This window comes from Microcaecilia unicolor, chromosome 5, assembly GCF_901765095.1.
Source record: "Microcaecilia unicolor chromosome 5, aMicUni1.1, whole genome shotgun sequence".
NCBI lineage: Eukaryota > Metazoa > Chordata > Amphibia > Gymnophiona > Siphonopidae > Microcaecilia > Microcaecilia unicolor.
The window spans coordinates 142,722,647-142,743,650 of record NC_044035.1 but is presented as its reverse complement, the minus strand read 5'-3'; the positions used below and the strand labels follow the sequence as shown (position 1 = coordinate 142,743,650).

General features: G+C 42.3%; 1 protein-coding gene across 1 annotated transcript in view; it reads left to right on the top strand.

Moving 5' to 3' along the window:
- The window catches only part of GBF1 (golgi brefeldin A resistant guanine nucleotide exchange factor 1), a 573,313-nt gene extending 554,362 nt beyond the window's left edge, over window positions 1-18,951 (top strand). The window contains 2 exon segments of the mRNA XM_030203372.1: window positions 2,784-2,918; window positions 14,457-18,951. Of these exon segments, the coding sequence (XP_030059232.1) occupies window positions 2,784-2,918; window positions 14,457-14,737 (416 nt within the window). The 3' untranslated portion in view covers window positions 14,738-18,951.
- Window positions 18,952-21,004: the final 2,053 nt, after the last annotated feature.

The following is a 21,004-nucleotide window of genomic DNA, read 5'->3' as shown; positions in this document are numbered from 1 at the left end:
TTATCTACGACGACATCCAGATCTTTTTCTTGAGCACTGATCCCCAAGGTAGACCATAGCATCAGGTAACTTAATCCTATCTCAGACACTCTACTATCTTGGGGTGTCTTTCAATGCGCTGCAGTGGCGAGTGTATCTTCCGCAGAGCAGGATTTTCAAGCTTCAAGATCAAGTACACACACTTCTACAGAAACCGTTTCTATGTGCAAGAGGTTATCTTCAGGTTCTGGGATCCATGGCGGCGATGATAGAGGTAGCCCCTTGGGCCAGAGCACATATGAGATCTCTGCAGCAGTCAGTCTTGTCCAGATGGTCACCGTAGACAGATTCCCCTGACTGTATGATTACAAATCAGAGTTCTGGAACGGGGCAGCCTTCAGTGGTAGCTGCAGACCACCAGTCTCACAAAAGGAGTTCCCCTGGATCAAACTCAGTGGATAATAGTCACTACCGGTGCCAGCCTCAGGGTCTGGGGAGCTCACTGTCTAGATCGCTTTGCACAGAGCATGTAGTCCTAGCAGGAATCGTGCTGCTCGATCAATCTCTTGGAGACCAGAGCCATCCAGTGGGTACTGGAGGCATTTCGACCTCTTCCCAAGTGCAAACCAGTGTGCATTCTCTCAGACAGTGCCATGGCAGTGGCTTATGTCAGTCGCTTCTCAGGATTTGGGCAGAACTTAATCTCTTCTGCCTCTCAGTGGCTCATGTAGCGGGAGCGTCGAATGTCCAGGTGGACTTTCTCAGTCACCACACTCTAGACCCAGGAGAGTGGATTCTCAGTGCAGCAGAGTTTCAAACCATTATTGATTGCTGGGGGCTCCCAGTCATGGATCTGATGGTGACAGGTCTCAATTCCAAGGTACCACGGTTCTTCAGTCACAGGAAGGATCACAAAGTGGAGGACATAGATGCCCTTCAGCTCTGGCCGTCAGACCTACTTTATCTGTTTCCTCTGTGGCCTCTTCTAGAGCGCCTCATTCAAAGGATCAAGGCACACAGGGGTCTCGTAATCTTGATAGTGCCAGACTGACCCCTCAAGCCTTGGTACCCTGATCTCATACGTCTTTAGCAGATGCTCCACTGAAGTTTCCGGAGTCTCCCGGCCTCCTGATGCAGGGTCCAGTAGTTCATCCACACCCAGCTCAATTTTGTCTTATGGCTTGGCTTTTGAAAGGGCAAGGTTGACAAAGAGAGGTTACTCCTCCAAAGTGATTCACACTATGCTTATGTTGTGGCATCAGTTGAATTCTCTGAATTATATTCGAACTTAGCGTATTTTCGAGTCGTGATGTGACGATCGAGCCTTCTCTCTGTTTGGGGCTTCGGTGGCACAGATCTTGGACTTTTTACAGGCGGGTTTTGACAAAGGCTTGTTAGTTTTTTTTTTAAGGTGCAGATAGCTGCATTATCTTGTTTTTGCAATACGTATCAAAAGGAAGTCTTTAGCTAGTCGTCCAGACGTTGTTCATTTCCTTCGAGGAGTGAGTCTCATTCACTCTCCTTCTAGGTCTGTGTTTCCAGCTTAGGACCTCAATTTAGTTCTCTTGAGCCTTTGACAGCTTGCTCTCTTAAAGATTTGATGCTCAAGACAGTATTTTTGGTTGCCATTGCCTTGGCTAGGCATATAACAGAAACACAGACATTTTCCTGTCTGTCACCTTTTTGGAGTGTTCTAGGGAACAAGTAATTTGATGTGTCTGCTCCTTCCTTTCTTCCAAAAGGCCTATTGAGGTTTCATTTGAACCAATCTGTGGTTTTACCGGTACTAGGTTCTTCCTCCCATTCAGAGGATCAGTGTTTACGAAAGCTGGATCTGAAGATAATCCTTAAGCAATATTTGCAGTCTATGGAAGAATTTAGACATTCAGATTGTTTTTTCCTACTAATCAGAGGTTCCCGCATAGGATTGGTGGCGTCTAAGCCCACCATTTCTAGGTGGCTTAAAGAGATGATTGCGTCCACTTACCTTCTTTCCAAGAAACCTATTCCAAATGGAGTAAAAATACATTCTACCAGAGGGGGCAAGCTGCATCTTGAGCTGAGCATTTGTTGGTGCCTTCTTTGGAAATATGTAAAGAGACGACTTAGTCTTCCTTGCATTACTTTTCTAAGCATTACAGACTTGTTCAGTGTTGTCAAGATGCAGTTTTTGGCACAAGTGTTCTTACAGTAGGATTATTAGAGTCCCTCCCATGAATGTATTGCTTTGTTATATCCCATCAGTCACTTTCTGGGTCACTAAGGAAGGCGAAATTGAATCTTAGCTGCTGATTTGCTTTCCTTTAGTCCCTCCGGACCGGCCCAGATCCCTCCCTCTGCTATAGGATTATGTGCCTTCTATTATGGTGTTTCGTTCTTTGATTTTCGGTTCTCTCAGTTCCGCATAGAGCTGCTTTGTGCATTCAGGTTTATCTATTATTTAAAAAAAATAATAATATATAATAAAGCGTTAACTATCAGTGGCTGTTCAAGTTTCCTAGTTGCACATATTCTTGCTCTTTTTTTTTTTTTCCTCTCCTGCTTCGTTAGGGTAATACTGAATAACTCTACCTAGCAGTGCTCTTATTGGCTCTCTCTTGAGTCAGAGTTCTCAGTCTCCATCTGCTGGAAGGCATGCACAACCCATCATTCACTTTCTGGGCTAGTCCTGAGGGACTAAAGGAAAGCAAATTAGCAAGTAAGATCTAATTTCTCCTTGGTATTTAAAGCTGGGGAGGTGGGGAGTGAGTAAATAAAGTAAAAGCAAGCAATTTCATGTCTTTATTTTCTTTTTTTCTTTGCAGAACCAGCTCTTAATGTGCCAACAGAATCTCATTCTCAGAAATCATCAGCACCTGCTCCCCTGATTCCTCCAGCAGAACCAAAGACAGCCACCCAACCCTCCTTATCAGACAGACCCACTGAGCCATTTGCCAATGGTGAGATTTGACAGTGATGGAGCAGAAGCTGTTCTTATTCTCTCTCTGTATACATAGTATAAGCCCATCCAGGAAGGTCCTTTGTTCTTATGCTGCTATGTTGTATGTACAGTATGTTAAAATTTTACTTAATCACTTTTCAACAGGTATTAGCCATTAAAGCAGTTTACAAAGTAAAAAAAAAAAAAAAGGTAAAGTAAAAGATACTAAACAGTTTACAGACCATACCAATCAGGTACTCTCACAATCTTACATAATATAAACGTACATCCCACAAGGTCTCAGCAATCCACCTTCCAGTCCATTCATGCTTGTTAAAAGAACCAGGCCTTAAGTTCTTTTACAAGGATCTTTAGCTTTTACAACCAGAACAGACTAAATCAAGAAATAGTAATAACAGAATTATGTGTCAGTCTTAGCTGTTATAACATTTTCCAGTGCCTCTCTGTTGTCATTTTTGAGAGCAACTATAGAGCAGAATCCAAAATCTCTATAGTACCTCTTATAGTCAAAGGTGCCCTAAATCAGTTTTTAGTTATTGCAACTCTTGCCCAAACACTCTGCAGCTAGAGACTGATGGGGGGTTGGGGTTCTAGTTTTCTTGCATTTTGTAGTCTGGGTTTTGTTTTATTTTGTGCAATCCTTGGGCAATGAAAGGAAATATTTGCTTTGGGAGCAGTTTCTCTAACATTTATTTTTTAATTTAATTCCTCTTCTTTGTCTTTAAAGAGGAATCTGGATGACAGTGTTGCCTGATGCTTTCAAAGTATGTACATATATTAAACGTCTTGTAACAGACCTGCACTGCTCCCTGTTTTTGTTCAGCCTTAGTGGGTAGCAGCGTAAGTATATTGGTCTGTGATACAGTGGTAGGCAGTGATACAAGAAATATAACACGTCATATGTATACAGATTATCCTAAGCAGGAAGAACGGGAGGCATACACATGAGATCCTTTGAATTATTCTATCCAATTCCCCCCCCCCCCCCAGCCCCCACATGATATCCTTTGAATTATTCCATCCAATTCCCCCCCCCCCCCCCGCCCCCACATGATATCCTTTGAATTATTCCATCCAATTCCCCCCCCCCCCAGCCCCCACATGAGATCCTTTGAATTATTCTATCCAATTCCCCCCCCCCCCCAGCCCCCACATGATATCCTTTGAATTATTCCATCCAATTCCCCCCCCCCCCCCCCCCGGCCCCCATGTCTCATGGAATACAGAAATTTTCACAAGTTTAGATGTGACTCAAACAGGTATGATCTTGACAAAAAAATCCCATTGCAAATGTAATTGATTTTTGTCAGCAGCTTCTGCTGATGAGATCAAAAGTTGAAAGAAAGAAAAACTGAGACACATTGGCAGGGCAGTAGGAGGAAGTTTGTTTGAGCTGTATCTTTCTGATAATGATATAAATAAAAGGGTGACAACTTTTTATTTAAGATATTTATAATCTGTAAAGCGCCGCTTAGTAAACCTAGCCCTAAGTTGAGCGAGTCTCACTAGCTTTTCTGTCAGCAGTGCTGTGACACACTTGTTTAAATCCAAGTGAACGCAATAAGAAGAATGCATGTAATTTTAAGTGACTCAGGTATAGGCATGTTCAGAGGAAGATTTCAGACGATGCACAGACAGTTACCATTTAGGTAGGTCTTTTATAAAATAGACATGTGCATTTATACTTGCTCCCGAGCAGATATAAATGTATGCAAATTCATTTTACTTGTGATTATCTGCAGCATAAGTGCTGGTATTTTATAAAGATGCCCATATATTTTTTAAAAATGGGCCCAAATACTTCTCACCTAGGGGGCGTATTATAAAATTATCCTCTACATCAGGGATTCCAAAACCTGTCCTGGGGGTACCATAGCCAGTCAGGTGTTCAGGATATCCATAATGAATATTCATGAGATCAATTTACATACACTGCCTCCATGTGTGGCAATTTCTCTCATTCGTATTCATTGAAAACCTGACTGGCTGGCATTCCCCCAGGACAGGTACGTAAGTATTGCCATACTGGGAAAGACCAAAGGTCCATCAAGCCATCATCCTTTTTCCAACAGTGGCCAATCCAGGTCACAAATACCTGGCAAGATCCCAAAAAAGTACAAAACATTTTATACTGCTTATCCCAAAAATAGTGGATTTTCCCCAAGTCCATTTAATAATGGTCTATGGACTTTTTCTATAGGAAGCCGTCCAAACCTTTTTTTAAACTCTGCTAAGCTAACCGCCTTTACCACATTCTCTGGCAATGAATTCCAGAGTTTAATTACACGTTGAGTGAAGAAAAATTTCTCCAATTTGTTTTAAATTTACTACATTGTAGCTTCATCGCATGCCCCCTAGTCCTAGTATTTTTGGAAAGCATAAACAGATGCTTCAAATCCACTCTATCATATCTCCCCTCAGCCGCCTTTTCTCCAAGCTGAAGATCCCTAGCTGCTTTAGCCTTTCCTCATAGGGAAGTCGTCCCATCCCCTTTATCATTTTCGTCACCCTTCTCTGCACCTTTTCTAATTCCACTAAATCTTTTTTGAGATGCGGCGACACAATTGAACACAATATTCAAGGTGTGGTCGCACCATGGAGCGATACAAAGACATTATAACATCCTCATTTTTGTTTTCCATTCCTTTCCTAATAATACCTAACATTCTGTTTGCTTTCTTAACCGCAGCAGCACACTGAGCAGAAGGTTTCAGCGTATCATCAACGACGACACCTAGATCCCTTTCTGAGTCCGTGACTCCTAACGTGGAACCTTGCATGACGTAGCTATAATTCTGGTTCTCTTTCCCACATGCATCACTTTGCACTTGCTCACATTAAACGTTATCTGCCATTTAGATGCCCAGTCTCCCAGTCTCGTAAGGTCCTCTTGTAATTTTTCACAATCCTCCTGCGATTTAACGACTTTGAATAACTTTGTGTCATCAGCAAATTTAATTACCTCACTAGTTACTCCCATCTCTAGATCATTTATAAATTTGTTAAAAAGCAGCGGTCACAGCACAGACCCCTGGGGAACCACACTAACTACCCTTCTCCATTGAGAATACTGACCATTTAACCCTACTTTCTGTTTTCTATCTTTTAACCAGTTTTTAATCCACAATAGAACACTACCTCCAATCCCATGACTTTCCAATTTCCTCTGGAGTCTTTCATGAGATACTTTGTCAAACGCCTTCTGAAAATCCAGATACCACAATATCAACCGGCTCATCTTTAGCCACATATTTGTTCACCCCTTCAAAGAAATGTAGTAGATTGGTGAGGCAAGATTTCCCTTCACTAAATCCATGTTGACTTTGTCTCATTAGTCCATGCTTTTGAATATGCTCTGTAATTTTGTTCTTAATAATAATCTCTACCATTTTGCCCGGCACCGACATCAGACTCGCCGGTCTATAATTTCCCGAATCTCCTCTGGAACCTTTTTTAAAAATCGGCGTTACATTAGCCACCCTCCAATCTTCCGGTATTACGCTCGATTTTAAGGATAAATTACATATTACTAACAATAGCTCCACAAGCTCATTTTTATGTTTCAACGGTTTTTATTGATGATTCAACACTTTAAACAGTCGTTAAATTTAACATTTTACAAGTTGAATAACACCTCACTCTTATGTACATGCAACTTTAATTTCTATCATCAATGTTTTTATCATTTTCTCGCTCTCTCCCTTCCCTCCAACCGTTCCCTGGTCACCAAACTGTGTTCACAAGTATTTTATGAATTAAACAACATAATAAATTAAATTCCTAATTTACCTTACATCTCATGTGTTGTCAGCATATTATTCTGAACATAGAGTTTTTAATGTACTACGCAGATAGTACCCTCGAATATGCATTTCCTTCTCAATCACTGTTATGTGTTGGTGACATTTGCTTTTCCTGAATCTTCTCCTCCCCTTTACTCCCCACCCCACTTTTCCCCCTACCCCCCCCCCCCCCCCTTCCCCTTCCCTTTCCATCCTCACCTAGAACCTCTCTACTCCATGGTTTCTACTCCTTTCGAGTTCCACTACAAGACTTTACCTGACAAGAATTATAGGTTATTATCTGCTGGTTGCTTTGTTGTTGCTCTAATTCTGTGTAATGTCAACATCTCTAACATTGCATTCCCTATCTAGCTTCCCCCTATCCATTTATTCAAATGTTCCTACTGCCCCTATACCTTCTTCCTAGAATGTTCCAAATTTATTGAACACAGCGCTTCTTGCTTTGTGGGAGATATTTTGCAAATATTTATTCCATATAGCAACAAAACTCTTTCTTTTCTTTGGGTTCGCAAGCTCATTTTTAAATTCTATCAGTACTCTGGGATGAATACCATCCGGTCCAGGAGATTTGCTGCTCTTCAGTTTGTAGAACTGCCCCATTACATCCTCCAGGTTTACAGAGAATTCATTGTTTCTCCGACTCGTCAGCTTCGAATACCATTTCTGGCACTGGTATCCCACCCAAATCTTCCTCGGTGAAGACCGAAGCAAAGAATTCATTTAACCTCTCCGCTCCGGCTTTGTCTTCCCTGATCACCCCTTTTACTCCTCGGTCATCTAGCGGTCCAACTGATTCTTTTGCCGGCTTCCTGCTTTTAATATACCTAAAAAGAAATTTTACTATGTGTGTTTGCCTCCAACGCAATACAGCTTCCACCTTATCGGTCACTCCCTAGTGCTCCTAAAGTTAGGAATCTGAAATGTATTTAATGCAGATTACACCTCTACTCTGTAACGTATTTAACGCAGATTTCTTCGCTGCCTGAGTCATCCCCTTGGAGGGGGCCCCAGGCTCAGACCTCCTCCAAAACTGCAGTACCTGTTTAATGGCCATCATTGAACAGGTACTGCAGTTTTGAAGGAGGCCTGAGCCCATTCTGCCCCTCTCTATGTGCCCTCGCCATTCCTTTACCCATTCTCTCCTCTCATATGTGCCTCCACCCATTCTCTCCTCTCATATGTGCCTCCACCCATTCTCTCCTCTCATATGTGCCTCCACCCATTCTCTCCTCTCATATGTGCCTCCCTGTGCCTTTACCCATTCTCTCCCTCTCATATGTGCCCTCTGTGCCTTCACCTGTTCTCTCCCTCTCATATGTGCCATCCCTGTGCCTTCGCCCATTTTCTCTTTCTCTCATATTTGCACCGCCATTCCTTCACCCATTCTGTCTCATATGTGCCCTCCATGCCTTCACCCATTCTCTGTCTCTGATATATGTGATCCCCAGGCCTTCATCCATTCTCTCTCACTCTGTCTCTCTGTCAAATGAGCCATGTGTGCCTCCCCTCCCACGGTTATTCTTTTGATGCTCACCTGCACAGTCCGGACCCGTCCCACTCCCCTTCTAAAAATAGGATGCTGCATCAGAAGGGGGTGCGATGGGTCAGAGGAAAGGCCTGATGCAGCCCGGGGCAGAGATTCAATACTGCTGCCGCTGCAGGGTGAAGACTTAAAAAAAAAAAAAAAAAAAAAACTAAATTGGGAGGGGAGAGAGAGCTACTGGCGGCCCAGGAGGATACTACTACTACTTATCATTTCTATAGCGCTACAAGGCATACGCAGCGCTGCACATCATACACAAAAAGACAGTCCCTGCTCAAAGAGCTTACAATCTAGATAAGACATGCAGACAGACAGAACAATTAAGGGTAAGGGAATAAAGAGGTGAGGATAAAAGGACAGGGCAAGTGAGCAGTGGTTAGGAGTCAAAAGCAGTGAAAGAGGTGGGCTTTAAGTTTGGACTTGAAAACGGCCAAAGAGGGGGCTAGACGTACAGGCTTGGGAAGTTTATTCCAGGCGTGAGGTGCAGCAAGATAAAAGGAACGGAGTCTGGAATTAGCAGTAGAGGAGAAGGGAACAGATAAGAGAGATTTATCAACAGAACAGAATACCCGAGGGGGGGGGGTGTAGGGAGAGACAAGAGTGGAGAGGTACTGGGGAGCGGCAGAGTGAATGCACTTATAGGTCAATAAGAGAAGTTTGAATTGAATGCAGAAACGGATAGGGAGCCAGTGAAGTGACTTAAGGAAAGGGCTAATGTGAGCATAGCGACTTTGGTGGAAAATGAGTCACGCAGCAGAGTTTTGGACCAATTGAAGAGAGAGATGGCTAAGAGGGAGGCCGGTAAGAAGCAGGTTACAATAATCAAGACGAGAGGTGATAAGAGTGTGGATAAGGGTTCTGGTAGAGTGCTCAGAGATGAAGGGACGGATTTTGCTGATGTTATAGAGAAAGAAACGACAGGTTTTGGCAATCTGCTGAATGTGAGCAGAGAAGGAGAGAAAGGACTCAAAGATGACCCCAAGGTTATGAGCAGACGAGACAGGGAGAATGAGAGTGCCATCCACAGAAATAGAGAAAGCGGGGAGAGGAGAGGCAGGTTTAGGGGGAAAGCTGAGCAGCTCAGTTTTGGCCATGTTAAGATGGCTGCCGGGTTGATGGCTGGGGAATGATCAGCTCCATCGAAACCAGCCTAAACTGACCGCAATCAACCATAATTTTTAACCTGGTCCATTGGAGGCTCATTGTGAGCAATCGCTGAACCCATTATTGAGACTTTTACTGCTTTAGCTCAGCTGGCTGAGCCGGAACATACCGAAAGTCATCCAGGCCTATGACACGTGAGTGCCTGCCAACTAACCACGTTGTTAATGGCCTAACTTGGCGATAGACGTTGTTAAACGGCCTAACTTGGTATTCGGTCAACATTGTCTATCTTTAACACCATCAACTGACCAGGATTACCTTGTTTGTTACCTACTCTCTAAACTTCAACGAGTTCCAACTGACATTACTTACCCAACATAGCTAGGCGACACGATTGCATCTTGGACCAGCGGCTTTTGCCTCAGTTACAGCTGATCGCTGGCGGTTGCGGGGACCGGGATTGCCTTTGCCACCCAGTTCTTGCTTCTCAGGCTCCGATTGACATTGCTCACCCCGACATTGCTACTCCGCGCAATTTTATCCTGACCAGCGGACTGTGTTTGCCTCCGTTACTGCTGGTCGCTGGTGGTTTCTGGGACACATTTGCCTCTGTGCCGCCAGCCACAGACGGTTGCTGAGTCTTGCTGGATAGGCTGCCTCACATTTGCTGGAGTTATCTCTGAACATCTGATTCTTTCGCCGGATTTGCACTGGATATCACTTTGGGCTGCCGACACTGAAAGCTGTAAGTGATAGGGAAAGATGCCAGACCAACTGTGCATGCATGCATGCGGGCAGGAAGAGGAAAGAGGGTAGTTAATTATTAATCACGATTCAATTTTTTAATTGCGCTTAATAATTAGCATGTTGATTGCGCTTCACATGCAGCCCTAAATAAATTAAAATTTAAGAACATAAGAAAAGCTAAGTTAGACCATTGTCTATCAAGCCCAGCATCTTGTCTCTGACAATCATCAGTCCACATCACATGTACCTGGCAGATACCAAATAGTAGATCTGTTTTCCATGGTTAATTTCTTGAGCAACAATTCTCCCAAGTCTACTTATTTTTCTTCCATTAACTTGTCCAGTCCTCTCTTGAATCCCCAGATTCCAAAGCTTAATTACACACTATGGGTGAATTCTATATATGGTTCCGAAAGCCCTATCAGCTGCACTTAAAATTAGGCGGTTTTTAGACTAGCACTTATGCCCGGGAATTGCGCCTAATAGGCACAGCCATTTGCACCAACTGAAATGTACGCACCTACATTAGGTGCATATCCACCCTTATTTTATAATGCACGTAAATATTAGGAATGTGCCGATAACCCTCCCATTTCTGTGCCCCCTTTTTCAACTCACACGTAATGCCAATTAAATCTAATTAGTGCCAATAATTGTTAAGCCAATTAGTGCTAATTATCTCATTCAATTAAATTGTGTGCACACCCAAATTTGCGCGCACAAATTTTTTAGCAACTTTTATAGAATTAGGGGGTATTTGAAAAAGAAACTTTCTGGGATTTGTTTTCAATACAACACTTCTTGGGGCATCCTGTATTTTTAATATGAAAGGAGAAAGATTGTCCTTCAGCGTGTTAGCTGCCCTTCTGAGGCCTGTGTTTAAAAGCTAGCCTAAGTGTGAAGCTCAGTGAACCAGTAGCAGATTCAAAATTTAAGGCTTGGAGATCTGGATTCTTTTCAAAGCTCTAATCTTGTCTTATTTTTTTACTTAAGAGAAATTGTTTTCATTAGAACACTTATGTAAGAGGTATTAGTCTGAAACATAGTTAAGAGTTCTTAATCACTAATGGCCAAACAAACTTCTATCTTTAGTTTAGCTAGCTCTTCATGAACACAGTCTTCCTTTCCTGTTTGTGCTCCTTGTGTGGTCCTAACTCCCACCTGTTAATCTGTGAACACAAAACAAATACTGTTAAGCAATTCTATGTTATCTTTATCAGATTCTGTATATTCTTTCCCTTCACCTTTGAGTCTCACAATACTACTTTTGCATTTCCTCCAATCACTGACATATCTTTAACAAGCAAATCTTGTTTCAGCCCCCCCCCCCCCCCCCCCCCCCCACACACACACACACATTTTACCATATTGGCTGTCTTTTTTCCCATTTGCATCCTTGCTTTCCTGACAGCCAGCTTCTCTTAGCTTTTCCAGATATTGTCTCCTGACTTTCTCGTTCATTTATTTCTTATGACTTGTGAAAGCTACTACTTTTGAGAACCAAGGTGACCTTAAATTTTTTTACATTCCTAATAAAAAGGTTTGTTGCCCTTAAAATAGCTCCTTTCAGTTTTGCACACTTCTGCTTTCCCCAGATGTTCTCAACCAGCTAAGAACTCCCTGAGGCATTCCCCCATCTTAACAAAGTTAGGTTTTTTTGAAGTCTGAGAATCTTTACTTTTGAATAAACCTTTTCCATTGTGTCTTAATCACTGGATACTAGGTGATCACCTACTATAATATTAAAAACACTCTCCCCATTCATATTTACTAGGTCCAGTATGTCCCATCCCACAATGGTTCCATTATCAACTACTTCTAGACGACCTCACAACAGGGATGCTTCAGTCAACATGTGGCATATTAAAATCACCTATTAGTAATGCTTCCCCTTTTATAGCTTCTGCCTGTGAAGGAAACCATTATATGACACCTATGTAGATAGTTTTCTATTCTCGTCTCCCAAATTAAGCGTCTTCCTTACCCTATAAATGCTGCAATATTTTTAACATATAATACCACTCCTCCTCCCTTTCTTCTGACCATGTCCCTTCCTGAATAATCTATAACCCACTATAACTATATCCCAGTCATGCTTCTCCATGTTCCACATCTCGTGGCTACCACTAAATCTAAGTCATCCTCTTCCATCACAGCCTCTTGGTTCAGAACCTTATTTCTCATACCAAGGGCATAAGTATACACAGATTTCCAGATGTTGTTCTTCAAATATCTCTATAGAAATGAGAATAATGTTTTACTTAATGAGGACTTTTAATTACCTGAGGGCTTTCTTCACCCATCCCCAATTATTCTAGTTTAAAACCCTCTTTAATAGGTTAATGAGTATGCTGTGGAAGACATTTCATTCCTTCTTTGATAGATGGACACCATTTCTGCTTGGTAGCCCTTGGAAAATCATCCCATGGCTCAGGAAGCTGAATCACTCTCAATGGCCCCATCCATACTACCATGCATTCATTTTCAGGATGCGTGCTTCCTTGCTTTTTTGGCTTTTACCCTCAACAGAGACAATTGATGAGAACACACATTCACAACTATCTGCTTCGCCCTTCCAGAGAGGTGAAATCACTTTTCATACTTTCAGTGAGATACCTAGCAGTATCATTTGTGCCAACATGGATGAGCAACATCTAATTATAATAGTAGGGTTGATAAGTCTTGCCAAACTCTCCTTAACATCTCAAATATTGGCCCCAGGCAGACAGCACACTTCCCGGGACGACATGTCTGTTTGTCAGAGGGATGCTTCTTTAATCTACAGAAGGGAATTGCCAACCGATACTAACCATTGCTTTCTAGAGGTCACTGATCTGGAGTTTTTGAGCTTCAGTTCCTCCTGTTCCTGAGGTGTTCTCACCTCTTTACTTGAAAGGAAGGTGGAGTCGGAGTATCAAGTCTGCAGGGTTTGGTCATCTGTCTTTGTCAGCGCAGCTACTTCTTCCCTTGAGATCCTTGATGCCTCAAGAAGCATGTCATCAATGAATTTCTCATTGTCATGGATGCTTCTCAACCTTGCCACCTTCTCTCTCAGTTCCTCCAATTCTTTCATGAAGAATTCAACCTGCAAACATCTCACATGTGGAACTGGTACATCGTCTTGGATCACACTATCTGGACAGAGGCAGAAGCTGTAACAGGGGTGACCATACTTTGCACCTGTTTGAAAGAAAAGGAAAAAAAACCTACTTTTTTCTCAGCTGTCCTGTAAGTCAAAAGAAGCAGCTACCCCTTTTATGTGAGATCTAACATCCCTGTTCTGATTCTCTGGTGTAAGTCCTGCTTGCCTCCTCACCTGTTGTTGGGGTATACGTAATTTATTTTATCTGTTCAGACTTCAGAAATGTATTTATGTATCTGACGTTTGAAGTCTAAGGTGTTCCTTTTCTAGGCTTACTGCAAAAATGTAAGATTTTACTAAAACCCCCAGAAATATAATTAATTGTTCTCTTTTACACAGATAACTAAACTTTGTTTACTTCCTTGATTTCCTTTGCACCCAATTACAAACATTTCCGTCTGATTCAATTGAGCTAATTGATGAATAGGTCTATACAGCAAGTTTTGGAAGATGGGATGAGTGGGAGTTGCAGTGAGAAGGGAGGAAACTAACATCTCAGAAGTATATAATTAACTTGCCTCCCCTTTGAAGTGAAGGAAGCAAGCAAGCTTCCTAAAAGAAGAAAAATACACTAATCCCCTTCTACGAAAGGTACAAAAAATAACTGAAGGGCTAACCTAGCAATATAAAAATTACAATATCAAAAAAACCCGTTTTTTTTTTAAATAAATCAAAGCACTTGATGTAAAAAAGCTAGAAAATAATTTCCTTGGTTTGCAATGCTCTCCCCTCAGTTAAGCTAAAAGAAAAGCTAAGGTCAATGAAGTCCAGCCTTAAATATCCGTGATTTAATTGTAGTGAAATCTAAAGAACGAAAGCAACAGTAGGTGCTTAAGGCCCTCAGTAGAGCTTAAGATCAAGGACAGACATCCTAGTTCTTTGGAAAACATGCACAAATCTTTGTTCTGGGTAATGTTACTCCTCTAAAATGACATATGATGAAGAGGGAAGAGACAAAATGAGATATGGCTGCACATAGGATTTATGTGAGGAACCACTTAAAGAGCATGCAATTGAACTGATGTATCAAATCTAACTTTTCATTTGCTAGCTCTGTAAAACTTTTGGTAGAGGTTTTTAAGAGTACAGTGTTAAGTACTGCGGTAAGTGAACTGAACAATGGACTATTTGAGCTGCACACTATGATACTGAGAAAACAGAGTTTCCATTTTCTAAATCCTCTTTTCATCTCCACAGAGTATGAGATGCTTCCAAGCCAAGGAGTACCTGCCGTGGTAACATCTGGCTCATCTCCTGTTTGCACATCTGTTCGAATGAGCCCTGTGACAGATATACCTCCTCCCATAACACAGTCTCCACTGATCCTGCAGCCTCTTGCCTCCCCACTGCAAGTTGGGGTCCCACCTATGTCTCTGCCAATTATACTCAACCCAGCCCTCATAGAGGCCACCTCCCCTGTTCCACTGCTGTCTACTCCTCGACCTTCTGACCCATCAGCAGCCTCGGAGGTCAAATAGGGAGAAGACTTGAAGAACTGCATTGAAGTACTGTATCACTAGTGAACTGCATAGGTGGAAGGTGCTGGCCAGAGCGTAGCTGTCATTTTTAATTATAGCACACTAAAGTCTCAGAAATGGCTGAGGAAAGTTGGTGCTTGGGAGCAAGTGACCCTGAACATCTCACAATCTGACTACAGTCTTTCCCTCAACTCTCTCACCTGAAATTAGCTGATACCCACTACAACAGAGAGCAAAGAAGGGCACCCCCATTAGATGAAAATTAGAAGGGGCCCATGCTTTTTTTTTACCTGATGTTGCTCAAGAGATTGGTGACAGTAGCCTTTAGTCCAGGAGGTTGTGTGTACAATAGTGTAAATGGCAGAGTGAACATAAGATAGTTGAACTGGAAATCATTTTTTGCCTAAGTTGGTTGTATTTTCTAAGTTATAATTTCTGGGGCATTTACAATAAATGGCACTACCCTTTGCTTTCTCTTCTTTGAAGAAACAGGAAAATTTCATATTTGACATTCTTCATTTTCTCACAGGAATTGGTGTGCTGGTATTGTCTGTGTAATAATCCAACATATGTTGCAAAAATATTCAGAAGCTGTAAAGAACCTGAGCATTCATTCTTTCTAAAATTTGGGAACTGCGTTTACATCACAAATAACTTTTCAGTCCCCTAGAGGTCATAAAGATAAATTCATCTTGACTTAATATTTAATATCAGGCTCTAGTAATCCTGTGGATGCCACCCTTCTGAGCATGCCTATATGACTGGAGGTCATGCCTGTCTGCACATGGCACAACTCCATGCCAAAGATCAAATGTTTAAATGTGGCCCCTCAGACTCCTTGCTTTCAGATTGTAATATTTTTGGAGATGCTGAAAAATTCCCTGACTCTAGAGCCCATAGTAGAATTGTGATGCCAAGTACTTAAACTGTGCTTTGGCAGAGTAGACAAGCAAGATCTGTCTGCCCTTTCTATAACTCCTTTCATCCTGTACTGGAAGAGATGCCACAAGGTCCTTATGAGTGCAATGCAGCCTTTGGTATATTGGTGCTCTGGCCCTTTCTAGAGGATAAACAGAAATTATTGGAATTAGTTTAAACATATGGCGGTAATGTTATAATAGGATACATATCTATGTGCCCTTATAAATTAAGTTTCCAGAACTTAATGCTCTTGAATAACGTTACACCAGCTTTGAGGCAGGTGCAACTGTGTGTGAACTCATTTGCAGAAATCTGCCCAATAACCACCCATGGGAAACTTCTGTGTGGGTCTTATATAAGTATATGTGCTCTTGTCAGCATCCCTACTTGTATGCGTGTATACACCCATTCATTTGTCTGTTAGCTATTTTCCATGAGTACACTTTCTTTACATGTGGCAAATGCTTTATAAAATTACACCTTTAGTCATTTTCCCAAGTGGGTCAATGTCATGTGTTGGCAACGTTCCTGAGTCCCTTATGCACTCATGTGCTCTTCTTGTACCTAGTCTCAGCACAGTACATGGATGTTCAGAGACTTCAGCCTTCTGTGGAAGGAGTTCATCGGGATGTCTTTTGATTCTAGAAAAAGATATAAAGGAAAAAATATTTAAACAGCTAACAGAGGTAGAAGGGATAGAAAAAAATGCCCTTGGCCAAGTCTGTGCAGAACTGCAGATTCTTGGGAGCTGTGTAAAGCACTACACTAGAGTCTTGGAACTGACATGCTCTCCATATTAAAAAAGAAAAAAGCGCAAAGTGGCTCGTAGGTCTCTTCCTTGGAGGAGTTTTCTTTGTTTCAAAGAGAGAAAAGGGGCAGCCTCCCAAAGACTGCACAAGTATGGGAGTCACTTTGTAAAAAGTGCTTCTCTTAGGTATTTAAATTTAGAATTATCAGCTGAACTAGACACCTAGTTTTTCAGCTTAAAATATTTTAAATTTAGGCCTGCAATAGATTTGCTAGGATTTAGGAACCTGGGTCAGGTGCCTAGAATTCATAATCTATGCTAAGCACCTTATTTCCCCCCTCCCCCCAAACCTTAACTTTGTTCCTATAACTGGCCACATTTTATGTGCCTAGTAAATATAGGGTCCTAAATTTATGGAGTTAATCCTGATCATTTTTCAAAAGAGGGCTGTTTTAAGTTCCTAACATTTAAAAAATTGAATTCTTGGCCTGTTATGTCAGGGATTTAAGTTGATGCAGGAAGCCCTTGTACCAGTAGTGTAGTGTTTATAAAAGTTATCTTTCCATAGGGCTATGATAAAAACATGGGCTGAAAGCTGTCTTGAGTTTCTTTCTTTCTTTCTTTCTCTCTCTATCCCAATTAGCCTGACAGTTGCTTTTTGTTCCTTTGGAGCTGAAGTTCCATCAAAACTGGCCTCTCCTGAGGCTAGAGAACTGCATGTCTTTATTGGTAATTACCTGTGGGGGTGGGGTCTCCTAATTTTAGTCCTCTGTCTCCTTCCATTTGTCCCAGCCATTGCAGTAATGGCCCTCAGCCAGGAACCACTGCCCATGATTCCCTCCGGAAACTAAGCATGCACAAAATCTGGTCAGTAGTTCTTATTCTTATGCAGTGATTGAGACTGATTCCTTACCCGCTGCAAGCAGGGTTGACACGGGAGAGATGCAAGATCTGGGACAAATCAACAAAAGCAGCCTCCCTCCCCTCTAAAATCTGAAGAGCAGGGGCGGCCCTACTCTAGACTGTCATTATACTTGCTAGCTACTGAAGTCATCGCTGCAACTCCTGAAGAATGGAAAATGATGTTGAAAGGGTGATACAGATGAGAGGTGGGAGCTACTACAAAGGCACAGATGCCCCAAAGTGCAGGGTCCAGAACAATCACTCAGTTTGCCGTCTATAAGGATTGGGGCTGACTCCGCAGCATTCCCAGTCAGTGAAGTGGAAGCTGGGCACCAGAATAGAACTGCATGTTGGTATGCAATCTGTCTCAAAGTTTTACTTTGGTGGTCCTGCCTCACACTTTCCCTTGCCTTCATCTCCGCCTTTCCAGTCACCATAATTGGCATGTGAACTAGAGTTCTTTTGTACAAAGCCTACTAACAATTATCTGGCCCAGTGACTTGGCAGTAGTGTTGTGTGCTTCCATGAAAAACACTGGAGTTTGATTCCCAGACCAGGGTTCTGCAACTTAGATTGGCTGACACTGAGGATACTGTAGAAGCAGCATTAACAGCCCATTAGAAAAGAGCATCCTAGTCAATTGTACAACAGGAAGACCTAGTGTGAAGACACAGGCTCATGATTTCAGGGTTCCAAAATGAACTGTGGTACGTTGCTCATGGCTGAGGATTATTGCTGCAATAAAAGGACTAAGTGAGTTGTGAAGTGATGTAGAATAGGGGACAACTCACCATATATCTTCAAATGAAGGCTTATAGCACCATGTCCCATTTGAGGAAGCCTAAAGGATCAAGATGAACTCAAGAATTTTACTTTTGCTAAGACTGCTGTTCTTCACTACAGCAGTGAAAAAAAAATAATTTGTCACTCTTGCACAGACTTTTAAAATTAATCTTTTTTATTTCCATAGATAGAGCCCGAGAAACCTGTTCATATTAACCCACTGAAGCTTCAAAAAACTATAACATCTCAATGACACTAGAATTCAATACTTTTTATTTTGCAGAAGGTTTGAAATAGAGTTCAATGATAAAAATTTCAATTTCTCAATAAAGTCCTCTCCAAACAAATAATTTACTTTTCTTGCATCCTTACTCAGGCAACTTTCTTGTATTTCCTAAGCGCTAGACATTGGATTTTTAATAATGTGGAACACCATATGACATCACAGACCAGTTACATAACTTGCAGTGCTTTTTTTTGTAGGAAAAAAGGTATCTGTACTCATACAGGGCAACCTATGGGTGGGATCACTATGACCCCACCCCTACAGTAGCCACACCCCTTTTACCTCCCATGGAGCATATAAAAAGGCATCCGTGAAAATATTACACCAGTATAGAAGGCGAAAAATAACTTGTGATTTTTTTTCATTATAAACAATTTCTGTAAGCTGTTACATCCAAAATGACTCAAACCAAATTAGTACACAGACCAGAAATTAGGAGAACAGTCTTGTCAAGTCTGAAACACAATGGGCTTCTTTTACTAAGCTACACTAATGATTTCTGCGTGGCAAATTCAACAAAGCCCATAGGAATTGAATGGGCTTCACTGCATTTGCCACATGGGAATTGCTAGTGTGGCTTAGTAAAAGGAGCCCAATGTGTCATCAAAATCTCAGAACCTAACAAAAAGATCCCTATTCAGACACTGGCCTTGCAGTCACACATGCAGAACAGAGATAGCCCCTCTTCAAATACAGGCAAAAATTAACCTGAAATCCTAAGAAGCCAGACTCTGCATGCAGCACAATTCTAGGAAAACAGAAAGAAATACATTTCCTCCTGTACAGTACAAAATAAGACAGCAGATGTGAATTCTCAAATTGTACATATTCCAAACACTAAAATGAAAATAAAATTATTTTTTTCTACCTTTGTTCTCTGGAGACTTTGTTTTTCTAATCATGTTGGTCCCAGTCTCTGGTTCTGCTGCTCTCTATCTGTTCTCTTAATTCCATTTCCAGGGCCTCATGGCCATTTATTTCTTTACTTTCCTCCTCGATCTCTGCCCTCCATCCATATCCAGCATTTCTCCTCTTCCCTCCATCCATGCCCAGTATTTCACCCTCCATCCAACTCCAGCATTTCTCCTCTTCCCTCCATCCATGCCCAGTATTTCCCCCTCCATCCATGCCCAGTATTTTCCCCTCCATCCATGTCCAGCATTTTTCCTCTCTTCCCCTCCATCCATGACCAGCATTTCACCTTCCCTCCATCTGTGACCAGCATTTCTCCTCTTCCCTCCACCTATGTCCAGCATTTCCCCCTCCCCTGCCGTCCTCCATGTCCCGCATTTCTCCTCTCTTGCCCTCCATGTCAGCATTTCCCCTCCCCCTCCATATCAGCACTTCGCCTCTCTTCCCTCCGCTCCATGTCCAGCATTTTCCCTTCCCTCCATCTATGTCCAGCATTTCTCCTCTTCCCTCCATCCATGTTCAGCATTTCTCCTCTCTTCCCTCCTTCCATGTCTAGCATTTCTCCTCTCTTCACTCCATCAGCATTTCTCCTCCCCCTCTTCCATCCATGTACAGCATTTCCCCTCCCTCCCTCCCCCTCCATCCATATACAGTATTTCTCCTCTTCCTTCCCCTCCATATCCAGCATTTCCCTTCTCCATCAGTGTCAGGCATTTCTCCTGTTTTCCATCCCCTCCCCTCCATGTCCAGCATTTTTCTTCTTTTTCTTCCCTCCCATCCACATACCCATCCAACCTCACCCACTTTATTTCCTCACCCCCACTCGGTTCAACATCACCCCCCCCCCCCCCCCCATCCAGTATTGCCTCTGAAACCTATCTGCTTCTGAGAGTCTGGGCCTCCGGCAGTAATCAGACAGTACTAGACCCAGCACCAGTGCTAACTTCAACAGTGAGTAGCCTTCGCACCCATGTGCTTGGGAAGACCCTGTTGGTTCTGCCCTCTCTGACACGTATGCGTCAAAGGGGTGGTACCAACAGGGCCTCCAGGAGCAGATAAGCTCAAAGGCTTCTCACTGCTGAAGATAGTGCTGGTGCCTGGCCTAGTCCTGTGTGATTACTGCGAGGGGTCCGGACTCTCGGAAACAGGTAACGAGAGAGTTAAACAGGATCATCCCCATAGTGACACCTGTAACGAGGAGCAGGTGAAAAAGGTGCCATACAATGTACCAGCACAAAAAAAGCCACGCAAACTTGTGTATTAACATTAAAGAACCTGGTTACTTACCCTATTTCTTTCACATCAGTAATCTGATCATGGACCACAATCTAGGTAAAGCTCCCTTCAACTCTGATCGCACACTCTTGGAAAATGCCCCTAACAGCATCTGCTCCCTAATGTTATTCGAGGTAGAATACTTGACTGCATCCTCTTTCCTCCCATTCTGTGATTGGCGACTGTAGGGCTGTCGATCATATTGTTAACAGAGATGCTACAGAGGGGGGGGTTCATGTGGTGAAAGGAAAAAATCCTTCATGGGGAAGGAACAAACTCCAAGTGAATAAATAAAGAGAGAAAAAATCAACAGAACATGCACTTCACCTACACTAATGAGAGCAATTTTGATTTATATACATTTTTATCAAAACAGGTGTCTAATATAGAATAGGATATAACAATCTCATAGTCATCCTAGTCTGTCTAGTTTCATTCC